Source organism: Saccoglossus kowalevskii, chromosome 14 (assembly GCF_978046115.1).
Source record: "Saccoglossus kowalevskii chromosome 14, keSacKowa6.1, whole genome shotgun sequence".
Classification (NCBI taxonomy): Eukaryota; Metazoa; Hemichordata; class Enteropneusta; family Harrimaniidae; genus Saccoglossus; species Saccoglossus kowalevskii.
Genome location: NC_140654.1, coordinates 16,861,613 through 16,879,569, shown reverse-complemented (window position 1 = coordinate 16,879,569; position 17,957 = coordinate 16,861,613). Strand labels below are relative to the sequence as shown.

At 34.5% G+C, this 17,957-nt stretch overlaps 1 protein-coding gene across 1 annotated transcript; it reads left to right on the top strand.

Moving 5' to 3' along the window:
* The first annotated feature begins 233 nt into the window (after positions 1-233).
* On the top strand, positions 234-13,055 carry LOC102808260 (membrane-bound glycerophospholipid O-acyltransferase 2-like). The gene is made up of 12 exons (XM_006815480.3): positions 234-317; positions 2,943-3,088; positions 3,581-3,751; positions 5,388-5,443; positions 7,598-7,652; positions 7,958-8,138; positions 9,637-9,727; positions 10,442-10,543; positions 10,772-10,875; positions 11,519-11,716; positions 12,000-12,151; positions 12,444-13,055. The coding sequence occupies exons 1-12, from the start codon at positions 252-254 to the stop codon at positions 12,631-12,633; spliced, it is 1,512 nt and encodes a 503-aa protein (XP_006815543.2). The 5' UTR covers positions 234-251; the 3' UTR covers positions 12,634-13,055.
* Positions 13,056-17,957: the final 4,902 nt, after the last annotated feature.

Here is a 17,957-nt window from a genome sequence, read left to right as displayed (position 1 = left end):
GGCCGCAGCTACTGTGTCTAATAAATACACATTCACAAAGTCACCTATAGAGTGAATGTATTGACATCGATTGATGTGTTATGCGTACATATGATGGAATATTCTATGAGAGTTTAAATTCTTACAGAATTTCCGTCAAATTTAATCAAATTTCTTAATAGTTTCTGTAATTATATGCTAATATGAAGGTCACCATTAACCAATCAGATTGCACCTTCAAATCCGCCATCTTGGGGAAGGGAAAACCTAAAATGGCGCCTGGGCTGTGGCCGCTTATGTTATATGCGTCCAAAATATCTGGACTGGGAACCGATCAGGTACGTGATAAGTTCCATTATGGTCATATTGACACAGATGAGTATTGACCTGGTTATATTTAGTTGATTTGTCGATAATATTGTACATTTGTCAGCGTATAATGCTAGGTATAATGACTTAGCGACTTGCATGTACACACGCGTAAACAACTTAATTCTTGGCAACCAGTGTGTCCTATCGCGTATCTATCAGGCGATCACGTGTAATGTCATTGACTTGGCATATGTCACTGCAACACATCGTGACTGGGTACAATGTCCTTCCGTGTGTCAAAGATAATTCTCTCTGGCTTAATTTTAAGCTAATCGTCGCGAAACCGAAAGGGGTCAACAAACTTTTTCCATATGTACGCACGTGTATGTGAAGTTAACTAGCGGTGAACGAACTTTACTGACCGTAGACGAGAATGTTCTATTCTGACTTAATTGTATTGTATGTGGTTTAATTTTACCAATGCGCACTCACAGGGCAGTCTCTGTTTACCTTCGTTTTGTTTTTTGTTACGTGACTCCAGCATGGAGCCTTTCAAGAAAAAGGGGTGTGGTCAGTTTGTTTGTAAACAAAGCAAAAAAAATGTTTGAAGCTAACAAATAGTTGCTGGACACAAAATTTAGTGGAATTTTAGTAATTAAATATTATTCCATGGACAATAACATTGTTTTAAAAAACATTAAGAATTTTTAATTTTAATTTTTTATTAAGAATAATAAAAAAAAAAATTGCCAGATTTATTTGCAATATGCTATTTGCATTACTGTTAACTGGAACTGAATTCAATTAAAGAAACTGAATAAAAATTCACATTGCTACAAAATCTTGCCATTTTCTATAAAACTAGAAGGATAGAACAAAATTCGAGATGCCAAATTTTGAATATGCAGATTTATTGTATTGCCTTCAGAGTACAACTGATGACAGTGATAATTGCAGTAATTTAAAAAAGTTAAACTCTGTCCGTTGTATCATAATCGTAATTTATCTTGATTAATTATCAACATCAGGAACGTATTAAGAACAATGATGAATTGCATTTTAAAACAGTTGCATATTGATAGCAACATTTTAATAATATTTATTACAAAAAATATACATTACACATTCAACAAATATTGATATATTTACGTTACTCAAAATTTTGATGGCATTGTCGATAAAAATTGGCTGTTAAATTTGTGTTTTTCATATACTTCAACATTCATATCACGTAATAGTTGAATTTTCCCATGGCAACCATTCCTACTCTGTTACGTGTTACATCACTTAAATAGGTCACTGACACAATGTCCTAGAATCTATCTGAAACTAGTTTGCATCTGATACAACATCCCTCAAGGTTGAGTTATTTATAACATGATTATTTTTTCTGGAAAGTGTCTACGTCATTTTTTTAATCCTAATTTCATAACGCAGAATTTTCTGAAGCGGCTTCAAATCCTTCTTGCATTATTTTTTCATGCTTGAGTCTGTTTAGTGACCCGGGATGCCTATTGAACAATGGGTCGTTGCATTTCGCCATGGCAACCAACTAATCTCAGAATGCTTCTAACATGTTATGCATATTACCTTTTACAAAATACCCATTGTTGTATGTAATCATTGTTACGCTTTAAGTGGGATAAATAGGGAATGGTTAATTTTTTACTCATGGGTGTTGAAGTACAAAATGAAAATCTTTGCAGTGACCCTTTGATTGTGTGTTGAGACGGCTTTAGTCCAAATAAAAAAAAATTTGCTATTAATGCGAACGATCTATAAAAGTACTAGATACTGGATCATGCTTCAAGCACAGATGTGAAAAATGACATCTAAGTTTGTAGGTCAGAATATATATCCTCAATACAATTAACTGAAGTACTGTGAAATACTTTATTGTAGCTTAATTTTCACTGAAAAAACTTTTTGGGTGTTTTGTGTGGATTTTATTGTTACTGAATCATTCCTTCAGCGAAAATAGCGAAAATTTATTCCAAGCGAAAATGAAGTATTTTACACTACTTACAATTCAAAAATACATAATTAGTAGAATGACCATAATTTATTTTTATATAAAAAAACATGTTTAGCTCATTTGCTTCAACTCCGCTGTCCTCTCTAAATGAATTTGTTTTATCAGGCCTTAATGTATGTGTGTTCCACTGATATCTCAAGAACCATTCATCTGATTTCAATGAAACTTTGAACACTGATGCTCAAAAGTGAATGCACACACCTGATTAGTCTTTGGGAAATTAATTGCTGAATTTGAAACTTAGTACATGAATTAGCAAATTTTACAAATGTTTAGTGAATGGATGTTTTGGGCTAGACGTTTCATTTGCAAACATTTTGTTCATGGTTTCTTCTCAAATTTCAATCAATGAAATGTCAGGAGAACTGTTTCAGCATATAATTGTTTTACTTTTAGCTGGCTCACTTTGGCATAATTTAATTGCGTTTCTGCCAACCAGCACTGTTGTTGTTCATGAATGACGTCTGTTTTTCAAGTACATAACCATGGAGGAAATTAATGAATTTTCGTATTCTTATACTCAGATAATCATTTCAGTTTTAGTAACTATTCCATATCGAAGACTGTCATGTCAATGCTATGTTTATCGTAATGTGCATTTTTTTTTTTTTGGCAGGTGAACTATGCTTTTTTTCAAGTAACGGGATTATTTTTAGCCATTGGTTATCGTCAAATTCTTCATCCACACCGAGTCAGCCCTACTGTCAGACATGTGGTGGCAGCGACAATCGGCATTTATATGGCCGTGTTTTCATACTCGTGGTAAGTACATGTTTTATGCCATCACATCGCATTACATCGCAGTTTGATATTTGATTTTTACTACCATAGATGATAGTTAACCTTATTTTTTGGGACCTGCAGTACTTCATAAGTGTTGCACAGTGATCTGTATGTTCAATTTCCATAGCAGACTTCACTCGGCATATGAACTAGAGTACATGTACATACTGCCAAATAGATTTCCATTGACTTCATTTCCCTATGTCATCTATCTACAAGATCTGTATTAACAGGTCTGTTGATTTGAAATAAAAATATATAACTATACAATTTAAACAAAATAAAAAAGTCTGAGCTGTTGCAAAAAATAAAATAATTGCAGTTTTTTTAGGTGACACGTTTTGAAATGATGAGTATTATCTCTGAATAACACATTAAAATATCCTTAGCCATAACTGTGTAATTTGTCATTGGTGAAGGGTGAGCAAAAGCCTGGAAGATAAAGTTCTATGTCATTCTTTCTTTTTTCAGGTCGTCATTTCATCTTTTTGCCCAGTCCACGATTCCCTATATTATGATGCGCACGATGAACCCTCAAGTTATACACAAGTTTGTTTTCACATTTTCCATTGCTTACATGTCTGCGGTACACATTAGTCAGCAATATCAGAACATTAACATATACCTCATGGACCACATTGGGTGAGTTTGCACGTGTATTTTTATTTTATAGGTTTCACACCATAATTAGAATGTGTATTGAGGTAGAAGCCTACTCTTAAATTAAAAAAAAACAGAATTTATTCATTTTGCAATAAATTGTACTTCAAGGCAATATAAGGATATTGACCTAAAAAAAGTTATGGGTCACCATCCTTTTTTTCAAGAAATTGATTGTTGTATTTTAGTGGAAAGTCGCCATTTTGACACTATAATAACACTTTTACCACAGGTTTCTATAGCAGAGATATTATGCAATATCTCAAAATCTAGCCTGGTGACATAGACTGAAAAAATCATATATTGTTAATGATGGAGTACTTTTTGTTGTTCTGAATTATTTAAAAAATCTGGGTTTTAAAAAGTGTCAACAAATGCAATTTTTCTTTAACATTGTGTTCTATGGAATTGTTCTAAAAATAGCAATTTTCAGGAAATATTAGAAACATTCCTCAAAAAGCCTAACAGTAACACACAAAATAATGCTATTTCATAATAAACTAATGAACATTGTCATGTGATTTATGACCAATTTTGTCAAAAATTATGACTCGGCTTCTACCTCAAGGCATAGGGTCAACAACACCAACAATTGTAATCCTCTTGTTTTTGAAAACAAGGGATGACATGATTGTATTTCAAACAATTAATATGATGTTAGAATAAGCAAGATTATTGAGTAGAAGTACATTTTAGCATCCATTATTGTTATTAGCAATTGGCAAGTGTGGTTGAATCAACTTTTTTATTAGCTCCAGGGGGTATATATTGATTACCAATGTCTGTCTGTCCATACAAAGCACTATTGCAGATAAATACATTCACAAAATGTTTAATTGAAGGCATTGCACACTAGATCTAATTAACATATCTAGCAATAATATATGCTCATGTGACCTCATTAAAAATGCATAAATATCATATCTGGAGCACTATTGCAAATAGACGTTCAACCAGTGCATTATTGAAGACATTGCACACTAGATCTAATCAATATATTTATTGACCATATATGGGTTTGCTACCTCATTAAAAATGCATTAATGTCATCTGGAACACTATGAAGACATTATTTATTCACTGGGGTTTGATTATGCTTCTTTTGCTGATAAGTAAAATTTGCTAAATTAAATCTATGTGAAGTTATAAAATAACAGTAGAACTCATTGTTCCTCTGCCAAATTCAAGAATTTGAAACTCAGTGAATAGGCTCAAACATCAAATGGTGAAATTAAATGTCAGCGAAAATACATGATTTTACAGTATAGTGTTCAACCAGAAGACGTATGTAATAACCATATATGATCATGTGACCTAATTAAAAATGCATACTTATCTTATTTGGAGCACTGTTGTTAGGTTAATGTTTGGATATACTAGAAATACATTCTAAGTTCAATATTTCCATTGTTAGTGAAATGCCAGCAACACTTTTACAGTGGGTGATGTAAATAAATGCAAACATAGTTAAAGTGGGTGGTTAACGCAATTCTACAGCCCTGTATTCACACAATGTTAAAATATGGGGCATATTTTACTCCCTGAGGAGAACCATGCTGCCCATTAAATCTATGAATAATGTCTTTAGACTAAACTATTTTACTTTTTTCTTTTTTAGTCCCATGATGGTAATGACAGAAAAAGTTACAAGTTTGGCATTCAGTCTACATGATGGTAAGTTTGGGGTTTATTATTTTGTTTATTCATTTTGGGTAATGCTTGGTCATGTATGGTTTCTATGTTAAAATGCTATTATGCCTGGTAACCCTGGGTTATGTATGGTTTTTATGTTAAAATGCCATTATGCCTGGTAACCCTGGGTCATGTATGGTTTCTCTGTTAAAATGCCATTATGCATGGTAACCCTGGGTCATGTATGGTTTCTGTGTTAAAATGCCATTATGCATGGTAACCTTGAGACACGTATGGTTTCTATGTTAAAATGCCATTATGCATGGTAACCCTGGGTTATGTATGGTTTTTATGTTAAAATGCCATTATGCCTGGTAACCCTGGGTCATGTATGGTTTCTCTGTTAAAATGCCATTATGCCTGGTAACCCTGGGTCATGTATGGTTTCTGTGTTAAAATGCTATTATGCATGGTAACCCTGGGTCATGTATGGTTTCTGTGTTAAAAATGCCATTATGCATGGTAACCTTGAGTCACGTATGGTTTCTATGTTAAAATGCCATTATGCATGGTAACCCTGGGTCATGTATGGTTTCTATGTTAAAATGCTATTATGCCTGGTAACCCTGGGTCATGTATGGTTTCTCTGTTAAAATGCCATTATGCCTGGTAACCCTGGGTCATGTTTGGTTTCTATGTTAAAATGCCATTATGCCTGGTAACCCTGGATCATGTATGGTTTCTATGTTAAAATGCCATTATGCATGGTAACCCTGGGTCATGTATGGTTTCTATGTTAAAATGCTATTATGCCTGGTAACCCTGGGTCATGTATGGTTTCTGTGTTAAAATGCCATTATGCCTGGTAATCCTGGGTCATGTATGGTTTCTCTGTTAAAATGTCATTATGCCTGGTAATCCTGGGTCATGTATGGTTTCTCTGTTAAAATGCCATTATGCATGGTAACCCTGGGTCATGTATGGTTTCTATGTTAAAATGCCATTATGCATGGTAACCCTGGGTCATGTATGGTTTCTGTGTTAAAATGCCATTATGCCTGGTAACCCTGGGTCATGTATGGTTTCTGTGTTAAAATGTCATTATGCCTGGTAACCCTGGGTCATGTATGGTTTCTCTGTTAAAATGTCATTATGCATGGTAACCCTGGGTCATGTATGGTTTCTATGTTAAAATGCCATTATGCATGGTAACCCTGGGTCATGTATGGTTTCTATGTTAAAATGCCGTTATGCATGGTAACCCTGGGTCATGTATGGTTTCTATGTTAAAATGCCATTATGCCTGGTAACCCTGGGTCATGTATGGTTTCTCTGTTAAAATGCCATTATGCATGGTAACCCTGGGTCATGTATGGTTTCTATGTTAAAATGCCATTATGCATGGTAACCCTGGGTCATGTATGGTTTCTATGTTAATCTATAATCTATATTGATTACCAATGTCTGTCTGTCCATACAAAGCACTATTGCAAATAAATACATTCACAAAATGTTTAATTGAAGGCATTGCACACTAGATCTAATTAACATATCTAGCAATAATATATGCTCATGTGACCTCATTAAAAATGCATAAATATCATATCTGGAGCGCTATTGCAAATAGACGTTCAACCAGTGCATTATTGAAGACATTGCACACTAGATCTAATCAATATATTTATTGACCATATATGGGTTTGCTACCTCATTAAAAATGCATTAATGTCATCTGGAACACTATGAAGACATTATTTATTCACTGGGGTTTGATTATGCTTCTTTTGCTGATAAGTAAAATTTGCTAAATTAAATCTATGTGAAGTTATAAAATAACAGTAGAACTCATTGTTCCTCTACGAAATTCAAGAATTTGTATGGTTTCTGTGTTAAAATGCCATTATGCCTGGTAACCCTGGGTCATGTATGGTTTCTCTGTTAAAATGCCATTATGCATGGTAACCCTGGGTCATGTATGGTTTCTATGTTAAAATGCCATTATGCATGGTAACCCTGGGTCATGTATGGTTTCTATGTTAAAATGCCATTATGCATGGTAACCCTGGGTCATGTATGGTTTCTATGTTAAAATGCCATTATGCATGGTAACTAACCCTGGGTCATGTTTAGTTTCTGTATGTTATTTCTCTACAGCCTGCAATTTGTCTTTATTAAATTCTTCTTTTTTTTCTACAGGTCTTACAAAAGATGATAGCAAATTAAATTCTCAACAGAGAGAGATGGCCACAAAGTAAGTTTTTTGGAATTTTTTTTTTTCAGTGAATACATTATAATACCATACTCGTCTAACTCAGCGCCCAGCTTTAGGGAGTGGGTGCTTAATTGAGCATCTCTCTCAAAAATTTACCCAAATGGCAATTCTTGTTCACCATGTGCCACATCTGGTAACTTTTTTTTTTCAAATTGCGTGAGAAAATATTACAAGATGCAGAGTGATCTTATGGCATCACATTCACCTTTACAGTTACCGTGGCGACTACTGTGTTACTACTGATCATACTAACCTTTTTCGTCTCTGTTTATATCACTTTACAGGAAAATGCCCACTATAATAGAATACTATAGTTACATATTTTATTTCCAAGCACTGGCTGTTGGTCCAGTATGTTTTTATAATGACTATATTGATTTTATCAAAGGAAAGCACTTAGTTCCGTATGTTATTAAAACAAAAGATGGCAAGGAGGTTGTTGTACACAAAGAGCCTCCAGTTTTGGTAAGTTTGTTTTCATAGTGAATTGCATGGGTAACGTTCATCAAACCACTCCTGTTTGGGGGACAATTTGATACTGACTATATATCTAGGACTCAGCTGTTAAACTTGGTCCCCACGCTAAGTTTAAAATAATTAATTTGCGGTTTCACCAGGGGGTACTGCTGCAGTGGACAGTTCGTGGGTTGACAGAAGCACGATCACAGTGATAACACTAAACTTGAACACTTTATCGCAGAATTCCTGAAGGAACTAAACACTAACTAACACAATGTGTAAGTCTAGTAGCACATACAAAACTATATAGGTTTACAATGCAAAGTTCCTTGCCAAAACTTACAGCTGACTGGTAAAACAAACGCACAACTAAAAAATTCTACTTTTTTTTAGAATAGGGGGTCCATTATTGAGAGTAAAAGCCCGCAAAGAGTCATGATTGGTCAAACGGCAATCACTCCACATCATGAATAAATGAAACAGTGAAATAAAATAATTGATGTACTAACAATAAAAATAATGTTATTGATTGCAAATATTCTCGATGTATTATCGATGGTCTCAACGACAACTTCTCTTAATGGACAGCCTCAAAATAAAGCATTTCTCAAACCAGCTTGGTACATGCATTGGACATTGTATGCATTAGATTCGAAATGGCCAACTGGTGGCCATATTGCTTAAATGAATGTCATTTTAGTGGCATGTATTTGACAAGGCTAAATCAATCATGTTTTAACTTCACACATACATCATGTCACACACATTTTTTCCTAAACCAACTGATAGCCAAATAGCATCCATTTTAAAGCTAAAAAAACAATTAAACCTTTATATATAACTTCTATATATCAGCAGAGGTACATTACTTGGGGTTTGCAACACGCATAGTACTGTATGGTGACATCATGTCAAGATCCCATTCAAGTCTCATCTCGTAGATCGTGAGACTGATGCTACGACCTTCTGACATGGAATAGGCGGTTTGTAATAATCAATAAAACATGTATTACCACATTCATAGTGAAAAAATGTAATACATCGAAAATGTACAGAAAATATAGTTATCGTAATCAGTCATATCGTGAGCAGCTATTTTGATCCACCTATACATCTCAGTATCCTAGTTACCTCGGGCATGCTCATTCGCATTTTTCTGAGTTGGAACGCTTATGCGAGAGAGCGAGATTGAAACGGGATCTTGGTATCATGTCATCGTAGTTGCAAACCCCAAGTAATGTATCTCTGATATCAGTCATGTTTAGTTTCAAAATGGCTGACTTGTTTCAATATTGCACCACAGGCGCTGTATCATGTCAATGACTTGGAAAGAATCAAATGGTTTCATTAAAGATTGATTTTGAACAATAAAATATGCTTTCAAACTGAAAATTAAAATTTCCTCATTCTACCTTATGTGGCATGCTCACCAGTATATGAAAATAAAAAAAAAAAACATTACAGATAGAAGATCATATGTTAATTCATTGATTTATAATTTTAGCTAGCTGTTATTAAGAAGCTGCTATTCAGTGCACTCATGGTGGTGATATTATTAACAATGGTTCCAAGATACCCTCTCATGGGGAATTTCTGTAAGTATAAGTCGTCTTTCCATTCATAGTTTTGGTCAACATTAAGCCACTCTTGCACAATCGCTTCACAATTAGAATGTCTACCCTGTTATTATGTATTGCATAGCACCTTATTTTTGACTCCAATGTCTGGCGCACTCGTATTTGCTTACTTTGTGTGCCTGTCTGTGTCATTGTTATCTAAAAACTTTTTACTACACAGATAGTATGAGACAGTACCCTGACAGGATTAATTTTATTTTTATACAAATTTGTGCATATTAATTAGCTGATTATCATTTAATTGTTTGATGATATCCTTGTATCTTTGATGCAGCAAAGGCAACAATGCTGGAATTTTTTGTTTTTAGTAGAAATTTCTGCATATCGATAAGCTCAAATTGATTAACTAACTGATTTATTTAATTAATAACCAGTCAAAAGGCAGTGGTCGTTGCACTGCGTTATGTTCAATAGCGATACACACGTGTGAAATACATTATTTGTTTACATGAAACTTGAACACAAGCTGCTTGACGAACACGCACTGCTTTGACGACCACTCCCCTTTAACCAGTGTGTCACCTTTTAGGCCAAAAACAAAAATAGATCTGTTTCTGGAGCTGTGTGTAAAACTAATTGGAGCATTGTACATATATTCTTATGTTGACTTTTTTTTTATAAAAAGCTGCCACAGAGGGCGCACTGTTAACATTTATTGTATTATCTTTTTAGATAACATTGAACTCTTGAATTCCTCTCTGTTGAATAAGTTTATCTACTTATGGATTTCGGTTGAAGTCGCAAAGTCAAAATATTTTTTTGCGTGGACATACGGTATGTAAACAGTTTATATGATGATTAAAATAAATGGGTTGTTGCCCATACATGGACCTTCTTAGCTTCTGTTTTTTTATTCCCAATTTTTTGCTCAGTTTTTAAAAATCACGACATTAAAATTTGGCAAGTATAGCCGTCATAAAATTTTACGTGTATAAGTGTTTTTTTGTGCCGACCTTTAATTCACGAGTGCACTAATGTATAACCGTTTAATTGTATTTTTAGCCGATGCACTCAACAACGCTTCCGGGCTTGGTTTTAACGGTTACGATAAGAACGGCAATCCTAAATGGGATCTTGTAACAAATATTAATATTAAAGATTTCGAGGTGAGTGTTTTTGTGAATTAAGATTGTGAAATGATACCGTATTTGCACAATTAGAAGCTTGTGTGGTTTGGATAAGTGATCTATCCAGCAAATTTGGGTTAAAAGGTTTAGCACAAGTCTGGTATTTTAAAAATCCAAAATCAATCCCTGATACATGTAGTAGGGAGGTAGGTCCTGAGTTTGATTTGAAAACTGAAAAAAGTGATCACCCTCACATCTTTCACGATGCCGCAGACTCAATTGATAGCCTGACATTGTGCAGTGCTCTTCATGCTGTTTTTTCGCACAATGTTTTTAACTTCTCGATTGATATCAAATGATGACCAGTTCCTCTTTCTTGTTTATTTAATGAAAGATGCACAAGTTAAGTATCAACATGTTGCTTGTCTATGTTTTGAGTTGAGCTGCTGTCATGCAAATGGACAGACTGATTTTCGAATGACATGCAAGGAAATCAGTGGAAAGGTGAAGGGAGACCATAGGCCTCGCCTGGCCTGGTTGACAACCTAGATGGTGGCAATAAATTGCCATTTGATAAACAAATGGCCACACATCTTGTCATGTATGATATATGCATGATAAAAATTGCACGTTCATACTGGCCGTTAAAAACTAATCTTTGCTGTTGTGTTTTGTCCTTTAGTTGTCAACGAGTTTGAAAGTTTTGATAGACAACTGGAACACGCAGACGAGGAAGTGGCTGCGATACGTTTGTTACGACAGAGTACCTTTTCAAAAAACACTTTTTACTTTCATATTATCATCAATTTGGCATGGTTTCCAGCCAGGATATTTCTGGACGTTTTTCCAGGGTGCCTATTTTACATACGCCGGGAGAAAGGTTCGTCAAAAATGATCTCGCTAGTATGGTAGTCACAGTTGTGATGAATTCAATACATTTTGCAATGTATTTTACTTGTGTTTGCGCTGCGTGTGACTCATAGCAAACACATCGTGGTGCAACACCAAGTGCTGGGGACAGACAAAATCTTTAGTAATATGTTTAGTGTACGTACTACCAACATTTTGATCTCTTGTCCAAAACATCAAGACAGATTATGTTCTTTGTCATAGATTCACCCCTGGGTTGATGTACATTACTGATAAGACATTCATTTTCTTAGGTGCGTTACACCATTCGTCCATTTTTTCAAGACTCAAAAGCAAAGAAGATCCTCTATGATATGTTTACATGGCTGGGGACACAAATTTTGTTATCATACTTGGTTTTACCATTCACGCTTCTCAACAACTCTATTATTATTCAGTTTTATTCGTAAGTATACAATTGTTTGTTTTTTTTTGAGGGGGGGGGTTAAATTAAGGCTAAAATTTTGACCTAATGAAAAATGTGATGTTTGCTTGTGTGTCGCCTATGACCATTCCCTTTTGTGTTATTTACAGTGTTTTTGTGGCTCTACTGTCAAATGTCTAGCTACTGCATCACCATCTGCTTGTACATTGTGAATATTCGTAAATTGAAAATAATGCAAGTTTATTTGCTTGATATTAAGTCGTGAAATTTAGTAGCAGTGGATATTCATTTTGTTGCGTTATTTTTTTTGCAGGTCGATGTACTTTTGTATACATATCTTGGCTGCCTTGTTCATCATTTTGTTCCCCACCAAAAAGAGACCATCGAAAACTGACTCGGATAACAATTCCGTTACCGATACGCACGCGATATTGACTGCTAACAACACTATAAAAATAAACGGCAATTGCAACGGCCCGCTGAACGTCAAGAAAATGCAGTAAAAGGTCAGCTGATCTTATCATGTGACAAGGCACTGTAAAGAGTACTCAGCTATCTTATATGCTACTTACCAAAAAAAAAAAAAAACATCGTTTTGTTCCCACTTTCTGCTCCACTTTTATCAAATTAACTTATTCCTGCCAATGCGATTGGTAATTATCACATATTTACAAAAATCCAGAATTTTCCATATACAAGTTTGGAGGTGGGTAAATTTTTGTAGATTTCACATTTTTAATAATGAAGCAGCAACGTCTGCATTTTTATTTATTTACCTAAGAGAAATTTACATGATAATTACTTGTTGTCAAAGAAAACCAGCTATAATTATGAAACACTGTCACCACTGACTGATCACATGTTTTCAGTTTAAATGTATGCGGTGTTCCCCCCAGAAATATAGTAAGACGTTATGTCTAAACAATGCAATGTTCTATTTACCTTGTTGAATAATGTTGTTTATTCAGAATTACAGAGTTAGAGCCTCCTACTCTGTAATGATCTGGAGAGTTTTGATAGATCCTTTTTGATTTGCATTTATAAACGTAAGGATATTGATCGTTGTGACACAAAATTCTTTGAAGAGAACTCTAATTTCCATAGATTGTTTCTGATTCGCATTTCTGAACAATAACCAATCAATGGACAATTATCGTCCTGACAGGCCTTGTATTTTGAAAAATACCTGTAAGCTAAAAATGGCTTTCCTGAACACATTTGGGATTAGCGGCAAAGTAATCACACTTCTTAAAAAGGTCTGCAGCATGTTCAAAATACTCTACACTAATTTTTGAACGCTACCACATAATGATTAGTACTTCACTTGATTTGCCAAAAATGAGAAAGTTGCGCCAATAACAAGAATAATTAAGATATTTTTCAGGATTGGTTACATTCTCTCAAAGATTGAAGAAAACTTTACTACGTTAAAACTGCGTTTTCTTTATCTAACTCGCCCAAAATTGACTGTTCCTGTTTAGTTAATTTACATACAAAAAAACAACACAGTTGTACATCTCGTAAAAAACTGTATTAAGCAGGTGGATACATATACTAATTTTCACCCAGATCTACATTTGTTGGTTTGTTATTCAAAACAAACAAGATCTCTTTGTTAGTCAAGGTACACACAAGGTACATCATGTCACAAATATGTATGTGCATTTGTTTCATGATCTCATTAACGATAGCCAAATGGCGGCCGCTTTAAGGCCGAAAATGCATTGAAATCGCACATTTTCACCATTCCGGACCCGGATCTCAGTTATGCATGGACGGATTTCATTCAAATTTAGTACATACATTAAACATAATAGGACCTTGATGCACGTCATTTTTTTTTTCGGATCAAGTTCGAAATAGCCGACTGGCGGCCATTTTGTTTTAAAGAATTCAGTTCTGGATCCGTATCCGAGACATGTCTGGATTGATCAAGTTCAAACTTCACACACACAAGGTACATCATGTCACAAATACGTATGTGCATTTGTTTCATGATCTCATTAACGATAGCCAAATGGGGGCCGCTTTAAGGCCAAAAATGCATTGAAATCGCACATTTTCACCATTCCGGACCCGTATCTCAGTTATGCATGGATGGATTTTGTTCAAATTTGGTACATACATTAAACATAATAGGACCTTGATGCACGTCTTTTTTTTTTTTCGGATCAAGTTTGAAATGGCCGACTGGCAGCCATTTTGTTAAAGAATTCAGTTCTGGATCCGTATCCAAGACATGTCTGGATTGATCAAGTTCAAACTTCACACACACATGGTACATCATGTCACAAATAGATATGTGCATTTGTTTCATGATCTGCTTAACAATAGCGGAATGATGGCCATTTTAAGGCCGAAAATGCATCAAAATCACGTATTTTCACAATTCCAGAACCGGATCTCAGTCATGCATGGATGGATTTTGTTCAGATTTAGCACAATGTGTTGTACATATGCAGGTGCATTTCGGTCATGATCTGCTTTGAATGTATATGTCACTCAAATATGAACGGAACGGGGATGTGTCATTGACAATGACTTGTTTGCATTAGTTTTTTTTTCTTTCAGCATTTTTATAAATATTAATTAGATTTTCATTTTGACGTCAATGAACTATCAGTCAATTTTTTCACTTTTGATCATGATTTGTAGTTCATGGAAAGTTATGTCCAGTTTGTCAAAAATTAGGAAAAAGTGCAAAATGTTGCACCATCATTTTGGTGACATATAAATCATAAATTATGCTAAATAACTATAGGCCAGGAAATGTGAATATTTTATATAAACACATTGACTTGCTCATCTAATAATAATTATTGGCTATTGTCAACGGTTGGCATGTCAACTGTGATTTAGATTTGCTATCATAATGTTGAAAGTATCATAAAAAATGTTTGAGAATCTTTTCTCATCCCGGAAAAAATGTTGACACAAATTGATTTATGTACTTGTTTGTACTTCAGCAGATTAATTGAATTTTTACAGTATATTAGTAATTTGTATACAGAGCTAGAAAGTAAAGTAGAAAGTGGTTAAGGAACATTATGTTTCCACAAAAGTATTACACAGATATTGCATAGTATTAAGTTTAAAAGTATTTTTTAAATAGTGTTTCATAAAATTATTAGATATGGTAACAATGAATGGGGGCGAATGAAGAGTTACAATTCAATGTATTCTTTGCTCATTTTTGTGTCAAGCTTAACATTAGTTGCTTAGTTGTATGAAACTTCTCTACTCCAATTGCTTGAGCATAGTGAATTTTCCCATGGTGCATCAGCCAAGATGGCTATCCAAGTATTTTGCTAATGTCCATTTGTGCCTGCTTTGTCCATGAGAAAGTTGTACTTTGCAAAAAATTTTGCCTTGAATTAAAAAAAAAAAAAAATCAGTTGTATTCCACTGGTGCATCATGGATATAAATAGATTGACGCATTTTAGTTTTTTTGAGAACTCTGATGCTCCCAAAAGATTGGTTGCTAAGTAACAGAAATGATGTTGTGTTTGTGGTCATTTTACAGGAATGTTGCAGATTCACAACGAAAGTAGTCTTATTTTTGAATGGCAACTTTCATTATTATATATATAGATAAATATAACTTTGACAAAATAAATCTAGATGTCTTTTCAGATGAAAATATACCTTGTGCAACTCTATACTTTTTATGGTGTGTCTATGTATATTTTTAAAATTTAAATGGCCTTTTTTCCCTGTATTACTCAGGAGTCAGTTTAACTGCTTGGCTGGCGTGTGTATCTCGCAGAAAAATACAAAGCGGGTCAAAAAATAAAGAAGAAAAGTTAACACCTAATGAATTAAGTTTTTTTAGCCTCCTAATTTGCATAATCATTAGGAATGCACAATTTTGTTTTGTGGCCAAAGTTCATTAATTTTTTTTCGTTGGGCGGCAGTATAATTACGAAACCCTGTAATTCTAAAAATTTCAAGAGACTAAATTATAATTACCTGCCATTGTACTCTTGCTTGAAAATTTGGTGATACAACATTCCTCTCTTTCTATGCAAGTTGATCGAAATGCTCTCGCCAGCTGAGCAAGTTCAACTAGCATTAGGGCAGGCAAGGTATAGTGAGACATTGGGTGGCGTGGGTGGGGGTTGGGGGCTCGTCCATCAAATTTGGGGAACAAAATAATGGGAGCATTCATTGTACCCTTGATTGATTGAACCCCTATGCCAAAATTTGGTGAAAATGCAGGAATTCTTGCCGCCAGTTGTATTCCAACTGTTTAGCAGCTTATTGTATTTTAATGTGTCACATACAATTACTTAAATCAGTTTACTATTATTCAATTATTCAGCAAGATTTTCTTTGTATCATTTTTTTCTTCACTGCATCTGTGGTGGCTGGGGTAAATACGTTTAAGGTCGGTCCTTGTCATGCAGTTCTATGTAAACAAACAGTGTATTTTACACGTGTTGTGTTTGACGCTCAGAGTCCCACATGGAACAGGATGCAGTGTGACAACCCCTGCTCTTCAAGAATTGATTCATGATTAAGATCTTTTTTTTTTATATAATTGATTGTACATATGAATACATATTTTCAGGAAGCTGGTGCATAGGACAATACAACTGTACACTCTGTTTTTTGTTTGAGGGATTCCATTACGGAACAACAACAGTTTTTAATCAAATCGGTGCCATTGCTGGGTGTTAATGAACCTGGCACTCTTTAAATTTTGCTTGCAAGATATTGAGTGACTAATACCTCTTAAATTTGTTTATTTGTATTTGTCTTTCGGCTATATGATACGCTGGTCAAGAAAATTTGGGCTGAACACATTGATGAACTGTGATTTATTATTTTGTCGACACAAAAATTCGGGACACAATTCGTTCAGTATTGAATTCATACCAGTCGGCTGAAAGAACGATCAAAAACCTCAGTCCTCTCATTTTGTAAAACACGATACCGGTATTTCTTGGCTGTTTTTGTAATCTTTTGTCAGTGAAAAAAGTTTTATCTTCCATTATCGCAGCTTTCAGAAAATATATATTTTGTTATTATTACCTGTTCAGTGAGTTGTACAGAATGACTTGATTTAAAAATAAGATGATTTGTATTCCCCTGTCACTAAATGCTACAATTTCTTTTTAACATGTTTTCTTACAAACTTAAAAGTTGATTTGTGCAAAATGAGAGTATTTATATTACATGTATTTAATATTTTTATGTCTATATGTATGTTTCGTAATGGCGACAAATTGTTTGATTTTAATTATAATCAGTCTTGTGAGTGAGATCTGATTCCGGGAATGTGAGATCTCCTTTCAGGTACGCGACTTGTGCAGACGTCTCTTCTGTTTAGAGAGCCCTGTCTATTTGCCTGTATTTTGTTGGCCGGCAGTCTACCACCTAGCTTAGACAATATAAGAACAGCTTGATTATTGATCTACTTGTATTGAAGGTCTGCACAGCTTGAATATTCACACACACATAGTTAACGATTTGAAAGTTAGATTGTTTTTTTCTGTGTATGACTGATTTTGAATCATGTAAATAATAAACTGCTTGTCATAGTAGTCTTTGTAATTGTGTTTATTTATGTCATATATGACAACATTTCTTAGTATTTCCCTGTTGTAACTGCTGAAGGTAAATATGATTGCCATAGAAACCACATTCATTTTTGGCACAGCGCGACATTTCATGAAAAAAAAAAAGGCTGGCTTAAGGTTGGATTATTGATTAGCACTTCTTCATCTATAACAGAGTTTCTGACTTGTGTGGGAAGTCGCAACTTATCTGGAGATAAAAATAGCCACGCAATTATGTTTTCTGATCCACCCCTCCCCCTCAACA

Excerpts from the sequence above, each read along its gene's own strand:
- LOC102808260 (XM_006815480.3), top strand. The coding sequence starts at position 252 with ATGGCGCCTGGGCTGTGGCCGCTTATGTTATATGCGTCCAAAATATCT. Across the intron at positions 318-2,942 it reads CTGGACTGGGAACCGATCAG|GTGAACTATGCTTTTTTTCA; the intron begins GTACGTGATAAG and ends TTTTTTTGGCAG. Across the intron at positions 9,728-10,441 it reads CCCTCTCATGGGGAATTTCT|ATAACATTGAACTCTTGAAT; the intron begins GTAAGTATAAGT and ends TTATCTTTTTAG.